We start from the raw sequence: 22450 nt of genomic DNA on the forward strand, positions 1-22450 counted from the left end.
TTGATATGTGTGACATGTCCAAGCAGAAATGGTAGCAAAATGATTATTCAAATGCTATTTGTCCTAAATGCATTTAGACTAACAGTTAGGACACTTAGGACTGCATTTTCATCATGACGCCGTGGGATATTTGTAGCAAAATTCAGTGCGGCCTTGAAAATGCATTCCGAGCTGACCACGCCCACCCTCCGTCAATCACTGCTTCATCAGATCTCCAGCCGCCATGTTTCAAACGATCCAAAACGTAACACGCTTCCGCCAATCCTCGCCTTGAAGCAGTGATTGACGGAGGGTGGGCGTGGTCAGCTCGGAATGCATTTTCAAAGCCGCACTGAATTTTGCTACAAATATCCCACGGCGTCATGATGAAAATGCAATCCTAAGTGTCCTAACTGTTAGTCTAAATGCATTTAGGACAAATAGCATTTAAATGATCATTTTGCTACCATTTCTGCTTGGACATGTTACACATATCAAATCAATTTGTGTTATACATTTTCATTTTAATTTTGCAACTTATAAAGCGTTAAAATTTGCATGCAATTTACATATTAAGACTACTGTTGGAAATGACAAATGTAAATTATAAAATTTAATTTTAATTTTCCTTTTGCACCAAACTTTGCACGTATGGGTAATGGAAAATGTAAATTTAAATACAGAAATACAATGCCATTTTGCACCTTATTTCATGTCCAAGTACAATTATTTGGGGAAAGGTTGAGCTTAACTGTGACCTCTTCCTGTTTCTCCCTCCATATGTAGATAAAACTTTATAGGAGCACCATTCAGACAGATGTACACTCAAAAATGGTACGCACCCTCGTTGCCGATCTCAGCTGGCTAACAAGCCCATTATTAGTCGTCAAGAGAGGGATGAGACCATAATTGAATATGTATGACCGGTAGTGCCTTATGTAAACAGATGAGAACAAATCACAAATGAGAGCCTGCCCTCATGAATATTCATGCCGCTTAGTTCATCTGGCCCTGTGATGAGGATATTAACACGGCTGTTCCACCTGTGTGTATGTTTATGAAGAAAAAGAGCAGTTTTCCAGACATGACACTGGCCCAGTGTTTGTGTTAGTCCAGAGGCTGAGCAAGAGAAGTCCCCGGAGAAGTATTTGGTTAATGCTAGACTTCTCATATCCTGTCTCGCTCTGGTCTGGCATGTGCGTTGGAATCATCTTTAATTATTTGTTTTAAAGGGGGTTAGACTTTGCATCAGTGCAGATGAGTGGCATGGACTGAAGGCTGGTTTTGTGTGGGTGCTTGAGGTCCCGGCGTGGGTCGTCGTCTTTTTAGTTTTAATGACGTGTAGCAACAGAACGAGATTAAATGCGCAGCTAGCGGAGCTCACGTTAGAGAATCGTGGTCACGAAATAAAAAGAACAAAGTATCGCATTGAGCCGAGAGAAAAAAGATAATGGTGTCGTCTGTATTTTGGGCTTTTGAAGAAACAACGATTTTCTGTCTCACCTTGTCCTCGTTTTTTTTTTTTTTTCGGAGGGAGATTTCTTTGTTTTATATGGAGACAATAGGGAGCTCTGCTTGCCGTGCCAATAACCATTTAAGTTATGGACAATCAAAGAAAGTGTAATAAAAAAAAGACCTATGGAAAGCGTATGAAAAAACCATTAAGGAAAATTGAAGTCCTTTGGGGTGTTTCATATAAAATCAAATCAGAGGCCTTTGCGAAGATCAAGCGATGCATATGAACAGCGGACCAGAGGGCTGTTAAATCTGACGATGGATGGGGCTAGACAAATATTTGAGAAAGCACAGATTATTTTCCATTTAATGCCTGCAAGTCTGTGAGATTTGTTGAAACAAATGTATATGTGCCATTTCATGCGCTCGCATCTGGGCTTTGCATTTCAAAACACTCCCTCACCGCAGCTTTATGCTTATTACTGCATGGCATTTGATAGCAAAACAAATCATTCTTCCCCCTGACTATTACCATTCAGAGCTGTAGGTATAATGTGTTTTCTTTGCTTTAATTAGTTGGCGGTTATGCTGATCCAGAGCTTGTTTTCTCTTCTAGGTTGTCATTGACCTTAAAATACCCCCAGTGTCTTGTTGAGGCCTTAGCGATCTGAAAAGCATAACACAATGTGGCCTTCCCCGCTGCAGTGCGCTGATAATGTTACAGCCGGGCCAAAGCGGCCCATATAGGCTTTCAAATGGCGTAAGTGGCAATAACCACAGACTCTTTTAATGTTTCTCTTCATTAGCACTGCTCATGGATGTTTTTTCGGTCTCTTGCCCTTTTCATCTGAAATAGAAACAATTTTTGGCTCCCTTATAATATGCCATTAAATTAATTATTTTTTTAATGAGTCAAAAAAAGGATCAATCATTTTACTACTACATTTTGTCTGGTGATTGTAGGAAGCAGACGGAGCGACGTGACTGCCAGATTCGATTGAAAATTGAATCGGTAGTTTGTGTGACATTCCGTTTATTTGATAATGGAATATTGTGGCCCTAATTTCAGCTCATTCTAATTACATCTGAAAGTTGTTTGTTTGGAGTGAAATCCAATTAAAGTGTACACTTTTCAAGCGGAATACTCCGGTTCCTCCTTAAAGAAATAATGACCCCATGATGGCTCTGAAAATAAATGTTTTTTTTTGTGGGCATACAAGGATAAACTCGCAACAGCTGTCAGAACAGAGTTTGTTTAAAAAGCAAATGCCTTTGGTCTAAAGTTCATTTGGAGAGCTCTCTAATTAAATATAGGCCCAAACATTAAGTTAATTAGTAATTCTCTGGCTCCAGAAATTAGGGAGATCTGGAGCACAATCTCTCGTGCTGCCATATAAAGGAATTAGGGCCTGCACGGGAGAACGTAGTTAGCAGTAATTCATGCTTTAATAGATTGTTTGACATGTTTTGTGAAATTCCTGCGTGAAGAACGCTCGGGTTAGCGCATAGCTAGCGGCGCTGGAATGCATGCAGGGATACCTGGCCTGTGATTGTGTTTATAATACTAGATAATTACAGGACTGGCAGGCTGGATGCTCCGTCTTTACTGAGCAGCTTGAACTTTAAACTTTTATTGTTTCTCGGGGAAAATGACAGCACGGAAAGGTCAAAATCTGCGAACGAAAAACGGGCTCTCGTTCCAAATGGCGCCTGCCTACCATTCCCGGCCCGCGCGGTAGCGTGTCAAAACATTCATCAGGTTAAAGTTAGTTAACAGAGGATGGCCATAGAAATATAACACCTGTCTGACAGGCTTAACGGGGTATATTTTTAGATGGCTTGTTAAACGGTGAATTCACCCCCTCCCATGTGTTTTTTGGAGGTGAAATATGTGGCCTGTGTTTGACTTTGTGTGTGTGTGTGTGTTTGGTCTTCACCCCCATCATTGCAATGTAAGCCATGTTTGTAGGTCTTATTTGAAAGCAGCGAACACAAAGCATGTGATTACATGAGCGTCACTCATTCGGACAACTTCGATTGCAGGACTTTTTTAATGCCGCTTTATTTATTTTTATGTATTGGAAGGGGGCAGTGCTTTCAAACAGATGTGCGTAAAACTACGATTTATGTAACTGGTAAGCGCTTTCATATTGTATGTATTGTACTCCACAAGAACATGTTTGACCAGTAGATTAATATTTATTTAGCACAGGGAAATCAAGGGATTAGTCAGTCATCATTTTAACTCTAATCCTGCTCGGCAAAAACTGGACAAAGAGGGTGATTACTGAACACGGACTGGCAAAGCTACAATTAGATTTTCTGCTTTTCTTGTTGAGAATGGGGAAAAAAACACTCACACAACATACACACAAAGGGAAAATGCTATGAACTTTTTTCCCCCTCCTGCGAAGAGAAAAAAAGCAAAGCAGAAAGCAAACATATTCATCACTCGTGCTTGTGCGGACAGCAGAAAGATCACGAGATGAATTCACGTCAAGCCAGTGAATCAGAGAAAACAACTCTAATTTTAGTGTCGAGTGTCTCTTCTGAGAAATGTGCGTTTCTAGTGAGTCGGTGTGTGTTTAGTCATATTCTCTGTCAGTGCCTGTGCATGTTTGTATTTGTTTGTGTGCCATTACTATAAAGAGGAAACAGCATATCTGCTTTACTAATTAAGCCGTAAGACTCACTAGGGGCGACACATTGATTTGCATCTGGCTTATTTCAAAAGCTTAGCAAAACACACACGGTAAATATGCCTGATGGTTCTCAGGTGGGCAAACGTGCGTGGTTGTCTTTGCGACGCTCTCTAAGTTAACTGTGAAGTTAACTTTGCAGAGCTGAAGCGAGAGAGAGAGAGAGAGAGAGAGAGAGAGAGAGAGAGAGATGGGGTTAAAGAGATGATCTGCTGTGTCACGTGGACACGGGCACCAGAGAAGATGTGAAACCAGATGTGGGGTGAAAAAAAGGCTAAAGAGGAAGACTAGTGGGGAACCTGCCAGCATACGTTCCCCTTTCCCCTCCTTCTCTTTTTCTCAGTTGAAAAAGAATGTTAATGATTTTTTTCGCCCCCCTGCGCTCCTCCAGAGACACAGCCTCATTGTTTGTCGCGAGGACCTTTTCTTTCAAACTTAATTACCTTCTCCCCTTTTTTCTGTGACTTGGACTGAAAGTTTGCACTGTGTCGGGAGAGGTCGTCACACATTCTTTTTACGCTCCTTTTCATTAATCTGGGGTGTGCAGGCATTTTCTCTTCGTGTCGGGATGGTAGGGAGGGTAATGGAAGAGCCTCGAACGATCCGCAGGAAGCTTAAAGCCGGTTAATGCAATATAATAGTCTGGACATAGACTGGCCTTTGTTTGTGCGGTTAATTTCGAATCAGGCGTAATTAACTCCAGAGTGTTTCCAGATTGCCAGCGAGGAGAAATTGCAGCCTTCTCTGCTTTGAATTGAGAAAAGACATTAGCTATGTAGATTATGTTTCCCTTTGATACCGGCCTCTCCTGTTAAAAGTTTTCGAATGGGAGAGGGAGTCGAATAAACCCAGGCACTCTTTTTCCCCCTCTCATTTAAAGGGTCTTTTTGAAGTAATTTTATATGTAAAACTTATGTCATGTGATACATTTCTTTTCTTTCATTTTTAGTATTACAAGATTTTAAAGATTAAAAAACTGGAACTTTTTTCATACTTGTTTTGTGCTTCAAATTGTTTGACTCTTTTGTTAAACGCAAGCCACAGAAAGGTAATTTGTACAACAGCTAAATAGACGTCTTTTTGCTGATGTGGATTTGCCACACCCAACAGTAATGATATGTTGCGTATTGAAATGAGGCCCTTAAATGTGGTTATGGCACAGGGGAGATATCCTGCTTCTACTGTTACACCTCTGGGCATCGACGGGGTCGGGAAAAGCCTTTGTGAAAAAAGGGTCATGCAAAACCGCCCCCACTCCTTTTCTCTCTCCCCTTTGCAATTCTCTCTCTTTTTTGAACTTAAACAAGAAAGAATTAAGCCTCCCTGTGTCCTTGGAGGCCAGAGAAGCTCTTGATGTTTGGATAATACCACTTTGATTGATTTTTCATTAGTTCTTTCTGCATGGCAACAAATAAACAAGTATAATTAGACTTGTGAAGGCCCATTCATGCCTTTGTAAGGATCTATGACATTTTGATAGAGGATTTGGTGTTGAGAAAAGCCCCAGCAGAGGCTGGGGTGACCTTTCCTAAATCGGATATATTTTGGAGGCGTTTTACCTATTTTTCCTGTTTTTTCTTTCACACTCGTATTGCAGTTCCACTTCAGTAAAGCGCGACACATCTGTGCACGCTAACGTTTAACGTTTGTCTATGTCTCTGAAAAAAAGGACAACCTGAAAAACTATTTAGGGAAGAAAGGGTGAGTGAAATCCAGGGGGGGAGGGGGAGTCTTAGCACTCGGGTAAACCTAGCATTCCTACTCCATTATTCCCGTCTCTTGATCAGATCACATTCTTTTTAATCACTTCACAGGCAGCGTCTCCATAGAGAACCGAGAGAGAAGCCGAGACAGTCTTAATTAAAAAACAGAGGTAGAAACACTGTTTGCCATCTTTTTCTTCTAATGGGAACGGGAGCCATTTCCATGCAATGAGATCTGTCCTCAATGTTTTGAGAGTGCGTTCTTTCAGTTTCAAGAAAAAGAGCTTAGTGTTAGTTTTTTTTCTTTTTCTTTTTGTAGCCTGTGCTTTTTAGACCGAATAGAAGCAGGGAAAGTAAGACAAGAGAGAAAAGCTGTTTCACAGTTAAGTTACAACACGTTGGAGGAATTGTAGAACGGTGTATAGAAAAAGGTGTTAACAGAGGAAAAATGCAGTCAAAAAGAACATAGAGCCCCTTTTAATAGCAAAGTACGTACTTAAGACTAGTTTCTGTCTTTTGGGTGGAAAAGAGAGTATGTTAACAATTGAGATTGAGCTGGTTTGAAGAAAGATGCCTGCATGTGATTCTTTTAAAGTTGTTCTTGTCAGGCATCTTGAGCGCTTGAGGATGTCTGGATAATATGCAGTTACTTGCTGTAGCAAACAGTGATTTATATATTTATTTTGTGAGAAGATATTGATGGACACACTTAAGTTACCGGGCTGATTGTCAATGAAACGTCTTCTGATGCGAAATATCAATATGAAAGCTAGAGGTGCTCTCAGCATCCCTGGATACTTGCCTCGTATCAAAACAAGTGTAGCTCTGAGCTGTTTAGCTCTTTTGTGCCTTGCTTTATAATTCATAGGCATGTAATGATTCACATGCATAGCCAAAAATGTAGAGACACAGGCAAATCCAGGGGAGGCATCTCTCTCAGCACTTCAAGTGTCAAGAAATGCATAATTAATCTCAAACTGCACGTTTTATGTCCGGACCCGCATTAACTGATGTTGTGTGTTAGGATCCAAAGGAAAGCAACAAACACGCACAGTTGCACACAAAATCTCTGCATAAATTCTTTTTTTCTGCTACCTGAAAGAAAGAAAAAAGAGAATGAGGAAGCCAGTTGTATAATTACAGCTTCCATTTGAATTGTATTTGATACCTTTTAAATGCTGAATTCAAACAGAAACAAATCACAGGCAACCGCTGACAAGGTAGACACATGAGGGAGAGTGTGTGTTTTGTGAAGGTTGCTTGTTTTATGATGTGCAGTGGGTTTTGTGTTAACGTCGTTGGAATGTTGTGTGCGGCTCACACACTCACCCAGCGCCCACAGGCCCTGGAGGCACAGCTGCTGGCTCTGTGATCTTACACCGGGAGATGCAGAAATTATCACAGGAGAACACTGTAATCTAGTCCTCCCTTCCCTGCCAAACTTGTGTTTTTGGAGACGTACATTCCTCTCGGCTTGCATAAATGACCCCCCGCCCCACTTCGCCACTGCACACACACACAGACACACCTTTTTCTTTTCTTGTGTGAAGCCAAATCTAATAGGTGCTAATTTTGCACTAATTGCTGCACAGTTTTGCTCTCAGGGTATTTGGGAGCAATCTCAGGTCTTTATTTTCACAGCAGTGCATTGTGCAGATCACCCCCACCATTTGTTTATTATACAATTTAATTTTCACTTCATTAATGTGATAGCTTATCTGCATTTTCTAGGAGAAGTATCCTAATTCTTTACTTCTGTGCGTTTCCTTGTATTGAGAATATACTTGATTTGAACAGTAAAATGTATCTTTTCTGTGCGTAATATTCATATGATATCCCAAACGTATTTATCCAAGGCTTCATTTAAATGAATCCCCGATTTGCTTTGTATCAAAATAGGTATCTGGAAAAAAAGTGATTTGCACATAGCTATGTGGAGAGGGCATGGCTGTAATTGTTGTTTAATTTTGCATCATCTTTTAACTTCGTTTGCATTTGGAAAAAAAAGTGCTTTTCTAAATTGCATTGTGTTCAATAAGCTATTATCAGGTTTCCTATATTCTTGAGAATAATTAGAAAATAAAGCCTGTCACAGCAGACAGGGCTGCCGTTTTAAAATTCTGGGTCTGTCTTGAGTGTATTTCATTTTAATTGAAAGCACAGCAGTTGCAAGCCCGTCATTGTTGGCCTTCACCACAAATCTCTACCTCTTCTGTACACACTGATATCACCCTGAAAATTTGGAGCAGTTGGTTTTCTCTTTGCTCTCTGGGCCTCAATCGCCGAGCCTGGGCATGGTAGGCACATACGCTTTGGATCCAACTCTATTTCAGCGTCCAAGCTTAGTCCCAGTCTTTGAATCTGCATTGCCAGCCTTGAGAATAAATTGTCTGTGGTCCAAGAAAAAAAAATATGATTGAAGGGCTTTCATCAGCAAGGTGCGCGTATGATTTGTGAAAGCCAGGAGAGAACCTGATTGAGGCAGTGACGGTTGGGAGATGGGCAGCCATCCAGGATAGATAACATCGCAATGGTATTTCAAATGGTGTGCTTTATGTGCTTGGGTTTTTGTGGGCTGCCAAGGATGAAAAATGAAAAACAAAAAAAAGTGAAAAGAACTTGCGAGATGGCCCTCCCGGGGTGACTGGACTGGGTGTGCTAAATATTAATTTGAGTTTGAGGTGATTGTCGGAGAGGCCAAAGCGTGGGTTAGAATTTGGATGGCTGCTTAATGAGGGCTTGTTAGATACCTGCTGGGGGATCTCTCAGAGGGAAGATTTGGTGTAAGCTGATTTACTGAGTAACATAGGAACCAAAGAGATACCGCCTCTCTCTGCCAAAGTGGTCATGATTTGAATGTGGTGGTCCACCCCCCTTTTCTTTGCTTATTGTAATTATGTTGCAATGATAAAGGGGCTCACAGAAACTTTTGTGTGGGAGTGGTCTCATTTTAAGGGGAGTGCTGCTCGTGTTATTGAAAAAGTCTCATACTTAAACCTCTTTTTTTTAACAATTGAAACCACTTGTTAACCTCTGCTAAAATCAATGGAGTGTCTGTCTGCATTTAAAAACCATACAGCTTTTTTTCTAGATAGGTCTCTGCTGCTCATTTTTGAGCTAATTCACGAGTAATTGCAGCGCAGCAATGCTCTCTATATAATCAAGGACAGCACATGCTGAAGATCAGGTGCGTTATCGTTATACACGTTCTAATATGTCTCTCTTTTTTTAATTTTTTGTTATTTATGCAGGTCCCTGACAGGCTGGATGAAATGAGATCCCCATGTAGTGATTACCATGGAAACTTGTGATTCCCCTTCTCTCTCAAGACAGGAAAATGGGCAGCAGATATCAAAGCTACATGAGACGACACATCTTGATAATGAGGTGCCAGAGAAAGTCCCTGGGATGGAGCCTGACAAGGAAAACAGCCTTGCGGATGACAACCTGAGGACGGAGGAGAGCCGTCAAGAGATCGCGTCGGGATTGAGCGTGGAAAATGCGATAGGTGCGGCCACTAAAGAGATCCCCTGCAACGAATGTGCCACTTCCTTCTCGAGTTTACAAAAATACATGGAGCACCACTGCCCGAACGCTCGCCTTCCTCTTCTGAAGGACGAGAATGAGAGTGAGGTCAGCGACCTTGAGGACAGCGATGTAGAGAACCTGACAGGAGAGATAGTTTACCAGCCAGATGGCTCAGCTTTTATTCTTGAGGACTCCAAAGAAGGTGGCCAGTCAGGGGTCAAAAGACTCTTCTCCCCAGCACTATTTTCAAACTCCCAAACTGCTGCCGGGGACAAGACTGAGCAGTCGGCCACAGCCCCCATGTCCTTTTATCCACAAGTGATCAATACCTTTCACATCGCTTCATCCCTCGGGAAACCATTTACGGCCGATCAGGCTTTCCCAAATACCTCAGTATTAGCAGGAGATGGTCCTGTGTTGCACAGTTTCCGTGTCTACGATCTCCGACACAAGAGTGATAAAGACTATCTTACCATTGATGGCGCAGCCAAAAACTCCTGTGTGTCCAAAGATGTTCCAAACAATGTGGACTTGTCTAAATTTGATGGTTTCATTAGTGATGGGAAAAGGAAACCTATTCTGATGTGTTTCTTGTGCAAGTTGTCTTTTGGTTATAGTAGGTCATTTGTAACCCATGCTGTGCATGATCATCGGATGACCCTCAGTGAGCAGGAGCAAAAGCTCCTTAGTAATAAATATGTCTCTGCCATCATACAGGGCATTGGTAAAGACAAAGAACCTCTTATAAGCTTTCTGGAACCAAAAAAAATAAATTCTGTTACACCACACTTTTCTACTGCAAACTTCATGGGCCCTGATCCAGGCATTCACAGCCTGTGGAACACCTTTCACATGGAAAACGGTGATTCCCTGCAGGCTGGTTTCGCCTTCCTGAAAGGAAGTGCCAGTTTGGCATCTTCTGCAGACCAGTCGCCCAGGAGTGCCCAGATGCCAAAGGCTGAACTGAACCTCGGGGTTGCGGCCACCTCGGCGCTCAAGTCCCCCGTCGGCTTCGTGTCTCTCCAGCGCTCATCGCCAGGGGCTGGGTGCAGGGATCAGGAGAGCAACTGTGAACGGCAGAAGGGCGTTAGCACTTTGCATGCCAATGGTGAGCTCCCCATCAAAAGCGAGCCCAGAGACACGGCTGACGCTGAGGAGGACGAAGACATGTATTTGAATGAGCTTGACGACGATGGCGTTTGTGAACTTGGGGATAGTACCAGTAGCAAAGATTTCCCTCTCTTAAACCAAAGCATTTCTCCTTTATCGTCCAGTGTGCTAAAATTTACTGAAAGGGGTACTACTTCCTCTGTGACTGTTGCCAATGACCTAGAGAAGACAAAGCAAGCTGCTGCCAGCTTGGACTACAGCAATGACTCCACGAGCGGAGGCAGCAAAGATGGCTGCGACTCCAACGGCGGCAGGGATAGCAGTCCACCATCTCTTCCTCTCGACATGATACGACGAGACGACGAAAGCCCTGGCCCACTGCACCAGTATGCTGCCACGCCCAGCACCCCTGGCACCCCCGGCCCAGGAGAGGGCTCTCCTGGAAGTGGAATCGAATGCCCCAAGTGTGACACTGTCTTAGGTTCCTCACGTTCACTTGGTGGTCACATGACCATGATGCACTCACGGAACTCCTGCAAGACGCTGAAATGCCCCAAATGCAATTGGCACTACAAGTACCAGCAGACCCTGGATGCTCACATGAAGGAGAAGCACCCAGAGTCTGAAGGCTCTTGTGTCTATTGCCACACGGGCCAGCCTCACCCTCGACTCGCCCGGGGTGAGAGCTACACGTGCGGCTACAAACCTTTCCGCTGCGAGGTGTGCAACTACTCCACAACCACCAAAGGCAACCTTAGCATACACATGCAGTCGGACAAGCACCTTAACAATGTGCAGACGCTGCAGAACGGGGGAACGGAAGCCATCTACAACCATGCTGCTCCTGTGTCTAACGCCAGCCTGAGCGGGTGCAGCACGCCCTCACCCTCCAAGCCCAAACAGAAACCCACGTGGCGATGCGAGGTCTGCGACTATGAGACCAATGTGGCTCGCAATTTGCGCATCCACATGACAAGTGAGAAACACATGCACAACATGATGCTTCTTCAGCAGAACATGAAGCAGATCCAGCACAACTTGCACCTGGGCTTGGCACCGGCCGAGGCGGAGCTCTACCAGTACTACCTGGCCCAGAATATCGGGCTCACTGGTATGAAACTGGAGAACCCTTCAGACCCACAGGTGATGATCAACCCCTTCCAGCTTGACCTTAGCACTGCCGCAGCCCTGGCTCCCGGTCACAGTGAGTAGTTTTCCCCCTTGGATATGCTTGTCACTCACTTTCTTTTGTTCTCTGTTTCCTTCACTGACTCTGGTCTTATTACTCCTGTCATTATTGTATCCTGCTCTCGACTTGTTCTGTGATTTGAGCTGCCATGTGAGAATCTGTTTCCTAATTTTCTTAAGTTTAGCCCTCGTCTTAACATGGACTGTAGTGAGCAGATTGCCTACACACAACATGCAGCAGCAATTTTATTCTTTCACTTTATCAGTCAAGACCAAACATAGCATCTGCATCTGTTTCTGAAAGCCGATACCCTTGTGCATTAAAGGGGTCCTATTATGCTTTTTCACTTTTTCAACTTTAGTAAGTCTGTAATGTTGCTGTTTGAGCATAAAAAAGATCTGCAAAGTTACAAAGCTCAAAGTCCACTTCAAAAGGAAATATTTTATTTAACAGAAATCACTTTTCAAAAACTACAACGAACGACTCGTTTGGACTACAACGCATCTTTTCCGGGATTTGTGATATCACAAATATCGACGAATGGGACGAGACCTGGTTGAGCTGCACTAGAGAAGGAGGTGTTGTAATAATGTAAAATATGTGAAAAATAATCTGCTTTTCGAACAACTTCGTATGAGAGCCTGTTCTAGTACACGCCCAAAACAAAATCAAGACTTTGTAAAAGAGCATAATAGGACCCCTTTAATCTCGTGGGTCTTTACCTCCATACGTAGTATAGACTGACACATATACATTAGCCTGTCAAGAAATATTGTTTCCACAAAAAACATTGTCTTTCATCTAGCAACTCAGAAACTCTAACAAAATGCTATATTTGTACCTTGTTTTGACCTTGTGTAATTATTAACCCAGGGGGTTGAGGGTATGAGAAATGATCTAGTTTGCTTCTAAAAGTGCAGAGATCAAAGAACTAAATGACAACTAGATGTAAGATGATCTGTTTTTTATCATTTTAATTTTTAGGACTACTGTTGAGGCAGGCTAATTTTATATTGATCAGTTTTGTGTCTTTAAAGAGAGAAGAAAAAAATAAAAAGGTGTCTGAGTACAAACTCAGGAATGCCTGGTAGGAGTAATTAAAGCTATCTGATGAGGGAGTTTAGAACTTGAAAGGGATGATTGTAATTGATCCTGATTCAATCCTATTATAGCTTTTTATAGTTAAGGCTTTATAAAAGCCATACTCCTTACTGAGACTTTATTTTATTAAATGGATATGGGTGCCCTACACCAGTCTCTCAGTTCTTTTTAAATTTCATTTAATAATAATAAAAAAAACTTTTCTCTTTTTCTCCTCCCTGTGACTGTGCCCCACCTCATCCCTTCTCCCCCCCTCTCTCTTTCCTTCTCTCTCTCTCTCTCTCTCTCTCTCTCTCTCTCCCTCTCTCCCTGCAGTAAATAATGAGCTGCCTGTGGAGCTGCGTCTTGCGAGTGGTCAGCTAATGGGTGATGACCTGTCCGTCCTCTCTGCTGGGGAGCTGTCACCTTGCATCAACGACCCGCTGCTGAAGCTCTTCCAGTGCGCGGTGTGCAACAAATTCAGCTCTGACAGCCTGGAGGTGCTCAGCGGGCACGTGGCGGCAGAGCGATCGCTTCCGGAAGAGGAGTGGAGGGCCGTGATGGGAGACGTCTACCAGTGCAAGCTGTGCAACTACAACACGCAGCTCAAGGCCAATTTCCAGCTCCACTGCAAGACCGACAAGCACATGCAGAAGTATCAGCTGGTGGCCCACATCAAGGAAGGTGGCAAAGCCAACCAGTGGCGTCTCAAGTGCATTGCCATCGGCAACCCCGTGCACCTGAAGTGTAATGCCTGCGACTACTACAGCAACAGTGTGGAGAAGCTGAGACTGCATGCGACCAACCAGAGGCACGAAGCTGCGCTGAAGGTCTACAAGGTCAGCTATGCTTTACTTTGTGTTGAACTGTGTCATGACCCACTGTCCTAGTTCTGTGTGTTCTCGGTGTCACATGGGTTAATATTTACTTTGTTTTGTTTAACTTTTCATTGCATTATATCTATTTTATCACTGTATTTGAAAGAGTCAGGCCATGGTCAGGAGAATACAAACACTGAACATTTGTTTTCTAGCACCTTGTTTTTTTTTTTTTTATGATGTCAGATGTCATTAGTCCAGCTTTAAATTTGTTTTGGCCTTCCATGCTCGCCCTTTTCCCAGTTTCCTCTGCTCTCTTTCCTGCAAAGACAGGAATATGCCAGTCAGCCTGTTTACATGATGCCTTTCAGAAATCAAACCTAATTGAATTTATGCTAGAAATATCAATATTTTTAACAGTTGGCCGCTGTTGTAGCGTTTCACTGAATTTTCACCTCTGAGGAAAGCTGCCCCATCAGCCAGTGTATAACAACAAACATCATGTGAACAGCTGACGAATTTTGAACATGTGACTGTGTATGCTTGTCAACATGCACGCATAAGAAAAGGAAAACATTAAGATTATTTTTTAGATCGCCCTGTGTTTTACTAGTTTTTTTAACATACAAATTACGTTTTGATGTTTCAGATTTCTGATTTGCGGGTTATATTTGACTGTTTTGCTCAAGGCCTAAGGCAGATAACTGATCCACATCGGTGGGGGTTGAACAGAGGCCACTGCAGCCTCATCCTGTTCTTAAGTGCATTTGGGTGTTGACTTACTGGACTTGTGTGATTGCCTGAAACAATGATACTAACATCCTGAAATCATAGACCAGCATCACATCCCAGACACATTAGTGGACTCCTCTGGATAAACTGTATTAACTTAATGAGGATCTATTGACCAGCATTAGTCACTTTTGACTTGTGTGTGCTCGTAAGCCGGACTCAGCTGTATATTTAGAAAAGTGAATTTAGCAGCTGACAATGGCTAGACTGCAAACAAAATTGGCAGTCTTGTAATGATAGCAATAATGCAAACAATTCATTACTCTGACCCAATTACACACATAGTCATTCAAAAAGGGTTTTTAAAAGGAAAATACAACTACTGTCACTTTCACACCGAGAACCTCCTGAAAAAGAGTTAAGTCAGAACCGAATGCTGAAAAAGGCCTTTTGAGAATAAGAAATGGTGAGTTTCTAGTACTTTTTTTTTGTTTGTTTAGGAAATGGGATTTTGAGCTGCTTCGTGTTATTAATGTATTCAGACGGTGTTAGAAATACAGAGCAAGTAACTAAACAACAAAGAGCAAATCCTCCAATGGGTGAAGTCAGCATGAGGCAAATAAAGGGCTGAAAGAATCGCATGTGGTATTTGGAGGCCTGGCATTAAAGATGCAGTCCATGGGAATGTTTTGAAATCCTTAGCAGTTTAGAAAGGGGTGGGGGGTCAGGGGGCTTGGCTAATTCTCTAAGCAAATAAAAAGGCTCCATGGCAACAGAGAGCATTTCGGATCACATCGAAAGACAAATAGATTGGAGATTAGAGGAAGAGAAAGGCCTAGCTTAGCTATGATCTTAGTAAGTCTAGGAGTAGATTTGTTTCTTCACATGCACGTGTGGTTGGATCACTGCCTGATTATTGACATGATTGTTTGTGTTTATCCTGAAATGTTTAGTTAGAGTTTACCTGAATTTTTAGCAGCCAAGGAGCATCTTTAGCAGCATCTTTAACATTTACACTTCCTTTTTTAGAACAGCAGGTGGCTATGTAGAACATACTCCCGATATGTCAATTTTAATGTTGAACCAGCATGACAATTGTGTTTTTCCTTTTGAAGCTTGGAAGTGAGTGATCTAGTCAAATGGAGAGACATGTAATCTAATGAAATCTGTAGTTTGTATGGTTTTAATTAGAAGTAATTGTTGAGGTAAAAAAAAAAAGCCATTAGCACTCAAATGTACGCCCACCCCTTTGAGTTTTATTGGCTCACACTTTAAGAAGTGTTAGAACAGGTGATGGGGCTGAATTTTGATGGCGAGAGAAGGGTGTCCATTTGACACACAGGGGGTGAGGGGGTTCGCTCTGGCTCTCTCATCTCCTTGTGCCCCCACCTTTATCCAGTGAGAGGGAAATCTGTTCTACAGATGCGGCTTCTAATGCTTTTGGCAGGAACTGGGCCGTTTTGCTCATGTATATTTGAGTTTATTGTGTATTCAAGTGTAATTGTGTATTCAGATTTTCCAGACATTAAAAAAGGCCTCAATTACATTAGCAGTGCAATGTTTCATTTTTTTTTTTTTTGTGAAAGGCTAGGTGGTTTTAAAACTCCCAAGCCCACACCTAAAACAGCCTTGGATTTTTTTTCACTGTTATGAAGTAATTCGGCTGTTAAAATAAATACAATGCACATTCTTGTCCTCTTAGTATTTGGCATTAGCTTACAGTAATGATATATTGTCGTTATACAATTATCGTTAATAACCACTCAAATAAACGCAGATGTAGTCGACTGTAAATCTGTCAAGGCCTTTCAAAGGCGGCGTAACGCTTGATTAAGAAACGGTGAGAAATGTGTGTTGCTCCAAAGAGCCGATTTGCGCTGGGCACTTGGGTCATTTGAAGCCAAGAATGTTCATGGTCAGTGGGGGGAAAGCCAGATACTGACCCACACCTGTTCACCAGGTGGTCCTCGCCATGCTCTTCTCTCTTGTATCTCCCACTCTTTTTCCCTCCCCCTCTGTTTGTCTATTTCCCTTCTCTTTCTACTTCCTCTCTCCGGAGGCTTGTGTGCAGCACATAAGGATGTCCAGTATGTATCCCCCAGTTGCGCGTCAGGAGCTATGAACTGCTTAATTACAGCAGCCACCCCCCTCCCCGAGCATCCGTCATCAGTCAAGCAGAATTTTCTGTCTGTCTGGAGTCCAAGGCTCCATTTCCATATTTGTATTTTCCTCCTCTCTTTTTTTTCCCCTCCTCGTCTCCTTTCTCCCCGTTTTGAGCCACAGGGGCCGTGGCACACATAATGCACCTCTCTCTGGCGGAGGCAGGCGGGGAGATGGAGCCGCAGCGACTGGCTTTCCGTGGCCTTGTCCCCAGGGAGAGGCAGATAGCCCATCTCATTATCCATGATACGGATGGCAACACCATTGGTCGGGGCAGGGAAATGAGAAGGGAAATTAAAAGGGGGCAGCAGAGAAAAGAGGGAGGAGGAGAGAATGCGGGAGTGAGGAGACTGGAATTTCAGATTTATCAAAGACTTTTCCCAACCCCTTTTTGACGTTTTTTTTTCTCTTTTATTATCATCCAGAAGGTCAGTATTTCCTCCTCATTTCCCCCCTTTTTTCTCTCTGCCTTTTGCTCTATCTTTCTAAACCAAGATGGCTGCCGGTTGATGGGCACATTATATTACAGCATATTCATTACTGAAGGTCAGCCTCACTCCTTCTCATTTGAAAATCAAATGCCCCATATATATGCAGCTCAAATTATTGTCTGTCATTTCCCCCGATCTGATGGTAAAATGGACAGGAGATTGAGTTGAGGGTATTTGCATAAAAAGCCATTGTGCTATAGAGGAACGAGGAGGATCTGTTTTGCATGCGCTTTCATATAACATCATCATCATCATTGTTGTTGTCCCTTAGCACACATTGTGTTTTATTTTGGGGCTTTTTTCCACATTTATTTTTAATAAATACAGACCAGTGAGCACCAAAAATTGAAATTCTGAGATTTACTCATTCTCATGTCATTTCAAACCTGTATGACTTACTTTCTTCTGCAGAACATTGAAACACACACACACACACACACACAAGCACACTCACAAAACAAGATATTTTCAAGAATGTATCAGCTGATTTTGTCAATATCAATATCAATTTGTCAATATAAAAGTCAGTGGGGTCCAAAACATTTTTTTGTGTTCCGTTAAAGGGGTCATATGATGCGATTTAAATTTTTCCTTTCTCTTTGGAGTGTTACAAGCTCTTGGTGCATAAAGAAGATCTGTAAAGTTGCAAAGACTAAAGTCTCAAATCCAAAGAGATATTCTTTATAAAAGTTAAGAGTCAACCACGCCTACCTAAAACGGCTCGTTCTAACATGCCCCCACATATCAACGTCACTATTTGGGCGGCGTTATGCAACTCTTCCCACATCTTCACGCAAAGAAAGAAGGCGTAACTTTTATTCTCGCTGTAGTATTGTTGCCGCCGCCGCCATGTCGTGAAGGCGCTGTGTGCTTCGTTGTGAAAGCGAAACTACTTTGTTTGGCCTTCCAAAAGAGGATGATATCGTCATGCCTGGAGCTGGTCCGTGCTGGTCGCTGAGGAAATACTTCAACTTTGTGCCATCGATCGCCGGATCGGCTTTCACCGTGGACAAAGCGGAGTCCAGCCCGGGGTCATCACATGTGGTTGCCGCAGGCATCACAATATGGTAAGGGACGTAACATTTCCGTCACACGCTTGAGGAATTCGGCCAATCACAACGCACTGGATAGCTGGCCAATCAGAGCACACCTCGCTTTTTCAGACCGATGAGCTTTGTAAAAATCGACGCGTTTCAGAAAGGCGGGGCAGAGGAGAAACAATAATGTACAGTATGTGGAAAATAATGTGTTTTTTGAACCTTAAACCACATAAACACATTTCATTACACCAAATACACAAAATAATGTTCTTTTTAGCAACATCATATGACCCCTTTAAAGAAAACTTTAAGTGCTTTAAAATACTACATTTTTATAGATTTGGTTTGTTTAACAGTATTTTTTGCATTTATTCTCATGCTGTCTTCATGATTAGACACGATGCCCCTAGAAAGCATCCAAACCTGGGAGGATATGAGAAAAAAAATCCCAGAAAAGCGGACGTTGCCCGGTCTCAGCTGTTTGTCAATAAGAGCCGGTGCGCCACAGTACCAGAGGACTTTGCGCAGGTCCAAAAGGCCTTACACGAGCCCTCGCTTTACTTTCCAAACGCAAACATAACCACAGGCTCACAAATGCGTCCGTTTATCCACTTACTCTCTGCAGGCATAAAAGTATGTCAGCACTCTCTCAGCCTCCAGCTCTGACCCGACAGCGGGGCCAGATTATTCAGACGCTCTCGTCTTTCACCTGCACACAGATTACAAAGGGAATCTTTCAGGGGAGGGCGCGAGGGGGAAGGGGTATAATTAAAGCATACAGACAGACGAGTGTGGGTGCAAACACAAAGCCCAGGCTTCAGCTAGGCCCTGCTGTCATTAATCCTCAGATATTAATAGGTATTTCTCCCATCATGCCCTCCCCGCTCGTAAGCAGATGGTCATCTCCACACCGGCCCTACAGGACTAACGTTTGCTGACGGACTACTTAAAGCATTGTGTTAAAGTGTGGCGCCCCAGACACCCCTCTCTGTTTGGTTCTTTCCTGCTTCGCTGTTTTCTTTTCTTTCTGTCTTGCGAGATGAGTGGGAGGCAGCCATATGAGGATGCTCTGATATTAATTACCAGATGTGATCTTCCTGTTGGCCCTGGGTCAGAGAGGCCGGCCAGGTCAGGCCATTTGTCTCTGTGCAGGCACTGTGAAGGCTATTGAGGCTAACAGGTATGGGAACCATAACAGGGGAAATAAGACTTACCGAGCCCTGAAGGGGAGCGTGGCACTCCCAAGAACAAAGAGTGGCAGGAGTTTGTCATTTTTAGCCCTTTCCTTTCTTTTCCTCGTTCTTTTCTCTTTTTTTTCCATCCTCCTTTTTTCACTCGCCCCCTCCACCCGTCCATTTCTCATGGGATTTGGGCCCAGCTTAACAAAGGATGACTCACAGTTCTCTGATAAGGCCAGCCATGGAAGGACTTGAATTGCAATAATATGATATTCTTGGTGAAATAGATGGCTGAAGGTAATTAGCTTTGTTTTAACTCTCCAGACACAGACGGAGAGCAAACATATGACTTTGTCTGGAAAGCATTATTGGACAATAAATGTATGCCTGAACATCACACGTTCCCTTGAGGTCTCCTCTGTAACTCAGCGGAGATTTTTCTTCCACCGCTAACCTTTATTTTCCCAGTTATTTTAAGTAGCTACACGCAGGCTGCATGTTTAAAAAAAGAAGAATCGTCCCGAAGATTATTACGTCGGTCAACAATTAACGGCAAAGAGAGAGAGAGTTTGCAGAAAAGATTGGAATTAAGATCAATATTGACGTGTGTCGTTTAATAAGAGCCGCGGCCCAGAACGGATGCCCGAGTGAAGACAGAGCAGCAGTCATGGGTGGCAGTTTTTGCTCACATTAACAGACCTGAATGCAAGAAAGCATTCCTCAAGTAATTGATTTTAAACATTAGGTGCTCACTGAATAGATAAGTAGAGTGTGATATTCGATTACAGAGCAAAGAACTCATTTAACCTCCTGTTCTTTCCTGGCCAGGATTTCCAACACAATACGATTTACCTCCCCTTAGGTTCAGCAGGATTAGACTGCTACTAATAATCCTTAATGCTTTGAAATAGATCTGATAGAAGTCAAACTCACTTGTTTGGGATTACACCCATGATTTTTTCCACATTTCGTTAAATTAACCCGTCGAATTATAATTTTTATAATTGTTAAAAACCTTTCCGTGAGATCCGGATGGCCTTTTTGTTTAATGCAGTGTACTGTAATTACAATTTTTCCAGCGTTTGAATGCTCACCTTAGTTTCCCCTTAATATCATGCTTTACTGAATGCCGCCAAGCCTAATGGTTCACCTAAAGGTGCAGTGTGTTTGAAAAGAAGGCTGCTTGGTTTTTGTGATTCTCAGAGAACAAAGGCAAACATTTCAGTAATCTTCAAAGTGGCCAGTGGTATGTCGAGTGGACCGTGGAATGCAAGCTATGGCTAGGGCTTTTCAGCGAAAAAACAATGGCTTTCCTTTTATGGGTTGTAACTGCATAAACTGTGGTTGAGGCATTAACTGTATCAGTTGTATCAGCTTACAATACCGCAGTTTGAATTGATGTGTTTATGTGCATTAGAAGCACTAGAACATTTCTATTTGTCTGTATGTATTTAAGGTTCTTAATATATCCCTGCTGGCTCTTGATGTGTGGGTTAGTGGGTGGGTAAGGTGTTATTTACTTAGACTCTTTTGATACTGCACAGGTTAAAAGCGTTCACCCCTACAGGGTACACTCCTGAAGATCTTCGTAGGCAATATGCAAAGCATTGGGCTAAGAAGTGCTCCCATTGAGGAGTGAGAGCAGCAAAGCAAGAGGCAGGGCTCTTTAAACAAGCTCCTCTCCATGATCCCTGCGCTCTCTTCCTCCCTCCCTATTTCCCTCCCTCCTATAATAGGATGCAAATCAGGGACCCTCCTCTATGTTGTTGTGGAAGGGGAGAAGGCAGATGGAACATGAAAGGGTTTAATGTTTAAAAGTATGAATAGGGAAAGCACGCAGCGGTGAGCCAGAGCTCATTCCGCACTTATCAGATACACGAGGTGGGAGATTGTCTCATCTTTGCATGGGCTCGTTTTAAAGGAAAGATTTCAGCCCGTAGACCATGCATCATAATTAGTCGGAATGCCACAGTCTCGTACTGTACCGGCAGAGGGTCACACGCATGGATCATCCTTTCCTGTGCTTCCCACCTGAGACTATGAGCTCATAACTCTTTGTTTGCATTAAAAACATATGCTGAGATGTAGGGGGAGGGTTTCAATATGTGAACACTTTTACTTATTTCGTTGCACATTGTTCATACGGTGTAATATACAGAATTATTTTATTGTAGTTAAATAATTTTCTATATGTTTGTAACAGTACAGTATTTCCTGTGTTTTAAGGCAAGGCTTACTGTCACTATTAGCTGAGCCGCTGGCACAGCTTAACCCAAAAAATATGGCAAACTGTACTGTATTTTCAAATTATTCACATGGTTTTATGGATTTGACACCAGCATTTCTTTAAATATTTTATTTATTGTTTTATTTGATTACATATATTCACATATCACTTGTATATAAACCATGTAAATGATTTTAACCATGTATATTCTCCATTAATTATTAAACGTGTATACTATTAAAATTATTTTTTTTATTATTAGCTGTACATGATATGTTGTATTTGGTCAGTCTCTAGTGAGACATGTCACAAAAGTCTTACTCAAAATAAAGTTATGCGACTTGGACCAGGTTTTGACTAGTGGTTAAATGGATCGTAGTTGATCCGTGATCCGTACGGACCAAGCCCCATGGTTCGGCACGCATGTGATCTGCGGATTAATTGCAAAATTTAACCAGAATAGAGTATAAGCTTATCATTTGTTCGTATTTACACAAGCAAGCGAATTTTAAACAATTCCAGAGAGAAAAGGCGAAAGGGAACTTGATTCGTTACTCGCTCGCTGTTCTCTATGCGCACAGCCGCACACACATGAAGCGCGCACACACAGACGGCGCACGAACACCGAACTGAATCCTCTTCTGAATCCTCTGAACAGACACGTACACATAAAATTATGACAAAATACCCATCTCGACAATCATGTATTTGAATACTACCAACATTATTTTATTTGTAACATATTCTGTTGTATATTACTGGCTGTTCTCGTGTCTCTTTAAACATGTTTAAACTTTCTTAGTTAATCTAGTAGTATTTGCTGTGGTATCAAAGAAGTACTTCGCTTTAAGTAATAAATGGAAAGCAAGTTAAATTGAAATATTTTTCTTTTCTTGCTGATCCGAAAAATGATCCGATTCGTGGGTCAAAAACCGTAATGTGATCCGAACCGTGAGATTTGTGATCCGTTGAACCACTAGTTTTGACTCAGCTAATTGAGAAGCCCGATTTTAGGCTTACTACTATGCTCAATTGCAGAAAAGCAAATTTTTCGTGATAGT

General features: G+C 42.4%; 1 protein-coding gene across 4 annotated transcripts in view; it reads left to right on the forward strand.

Moving 5' to 3' along the window:
- The window catches only part of zfhx4 (zinc finger homeobox 4), a 77741-nt gene that overhangs the window by 9979 nt on the left and 45312 nt on the right, over positions 1–22450 (forward strand). For all 4 annotated transcript variants that reach the window (XM_016458031.1, XM_016458030.1, XM_016458034.1 and 1 more), the window contains exons 2-3: positions 9088–11678; positions 13080–13582. In XM_016458031.1, coding sequence (XP_016313517.1) covers positions 9134–11678; positions 13080–13582 — 3048 coding nt within the window. In that variant the 5' untranslated portion in view covers positions 9088–9133. The remainder of the gene's footprint in view (positions 1–9087; positions 11679–13079; positions 13583–22450) is intronic.

This window comes from Sinocyclocheilus anshuiensis, unplaced genomic scaffold (assembly GCF_001515605.1).
Source record: "Sinocyclocheilus anshuiensis isolate Anshui unplaced genomic scaffold, SAMN03320099.WGS_v1.1 scaffold1100, whole genome shotgun sequence".
Taxonomy (NCBI): domain Eukaryota; kingdom Metazoa; phylum Chordata; class Actinopteri; order Cypriniformes; family Cyprinidae; genus Sinocyclocheilus; species Sinocyclocheilus anshuiensis.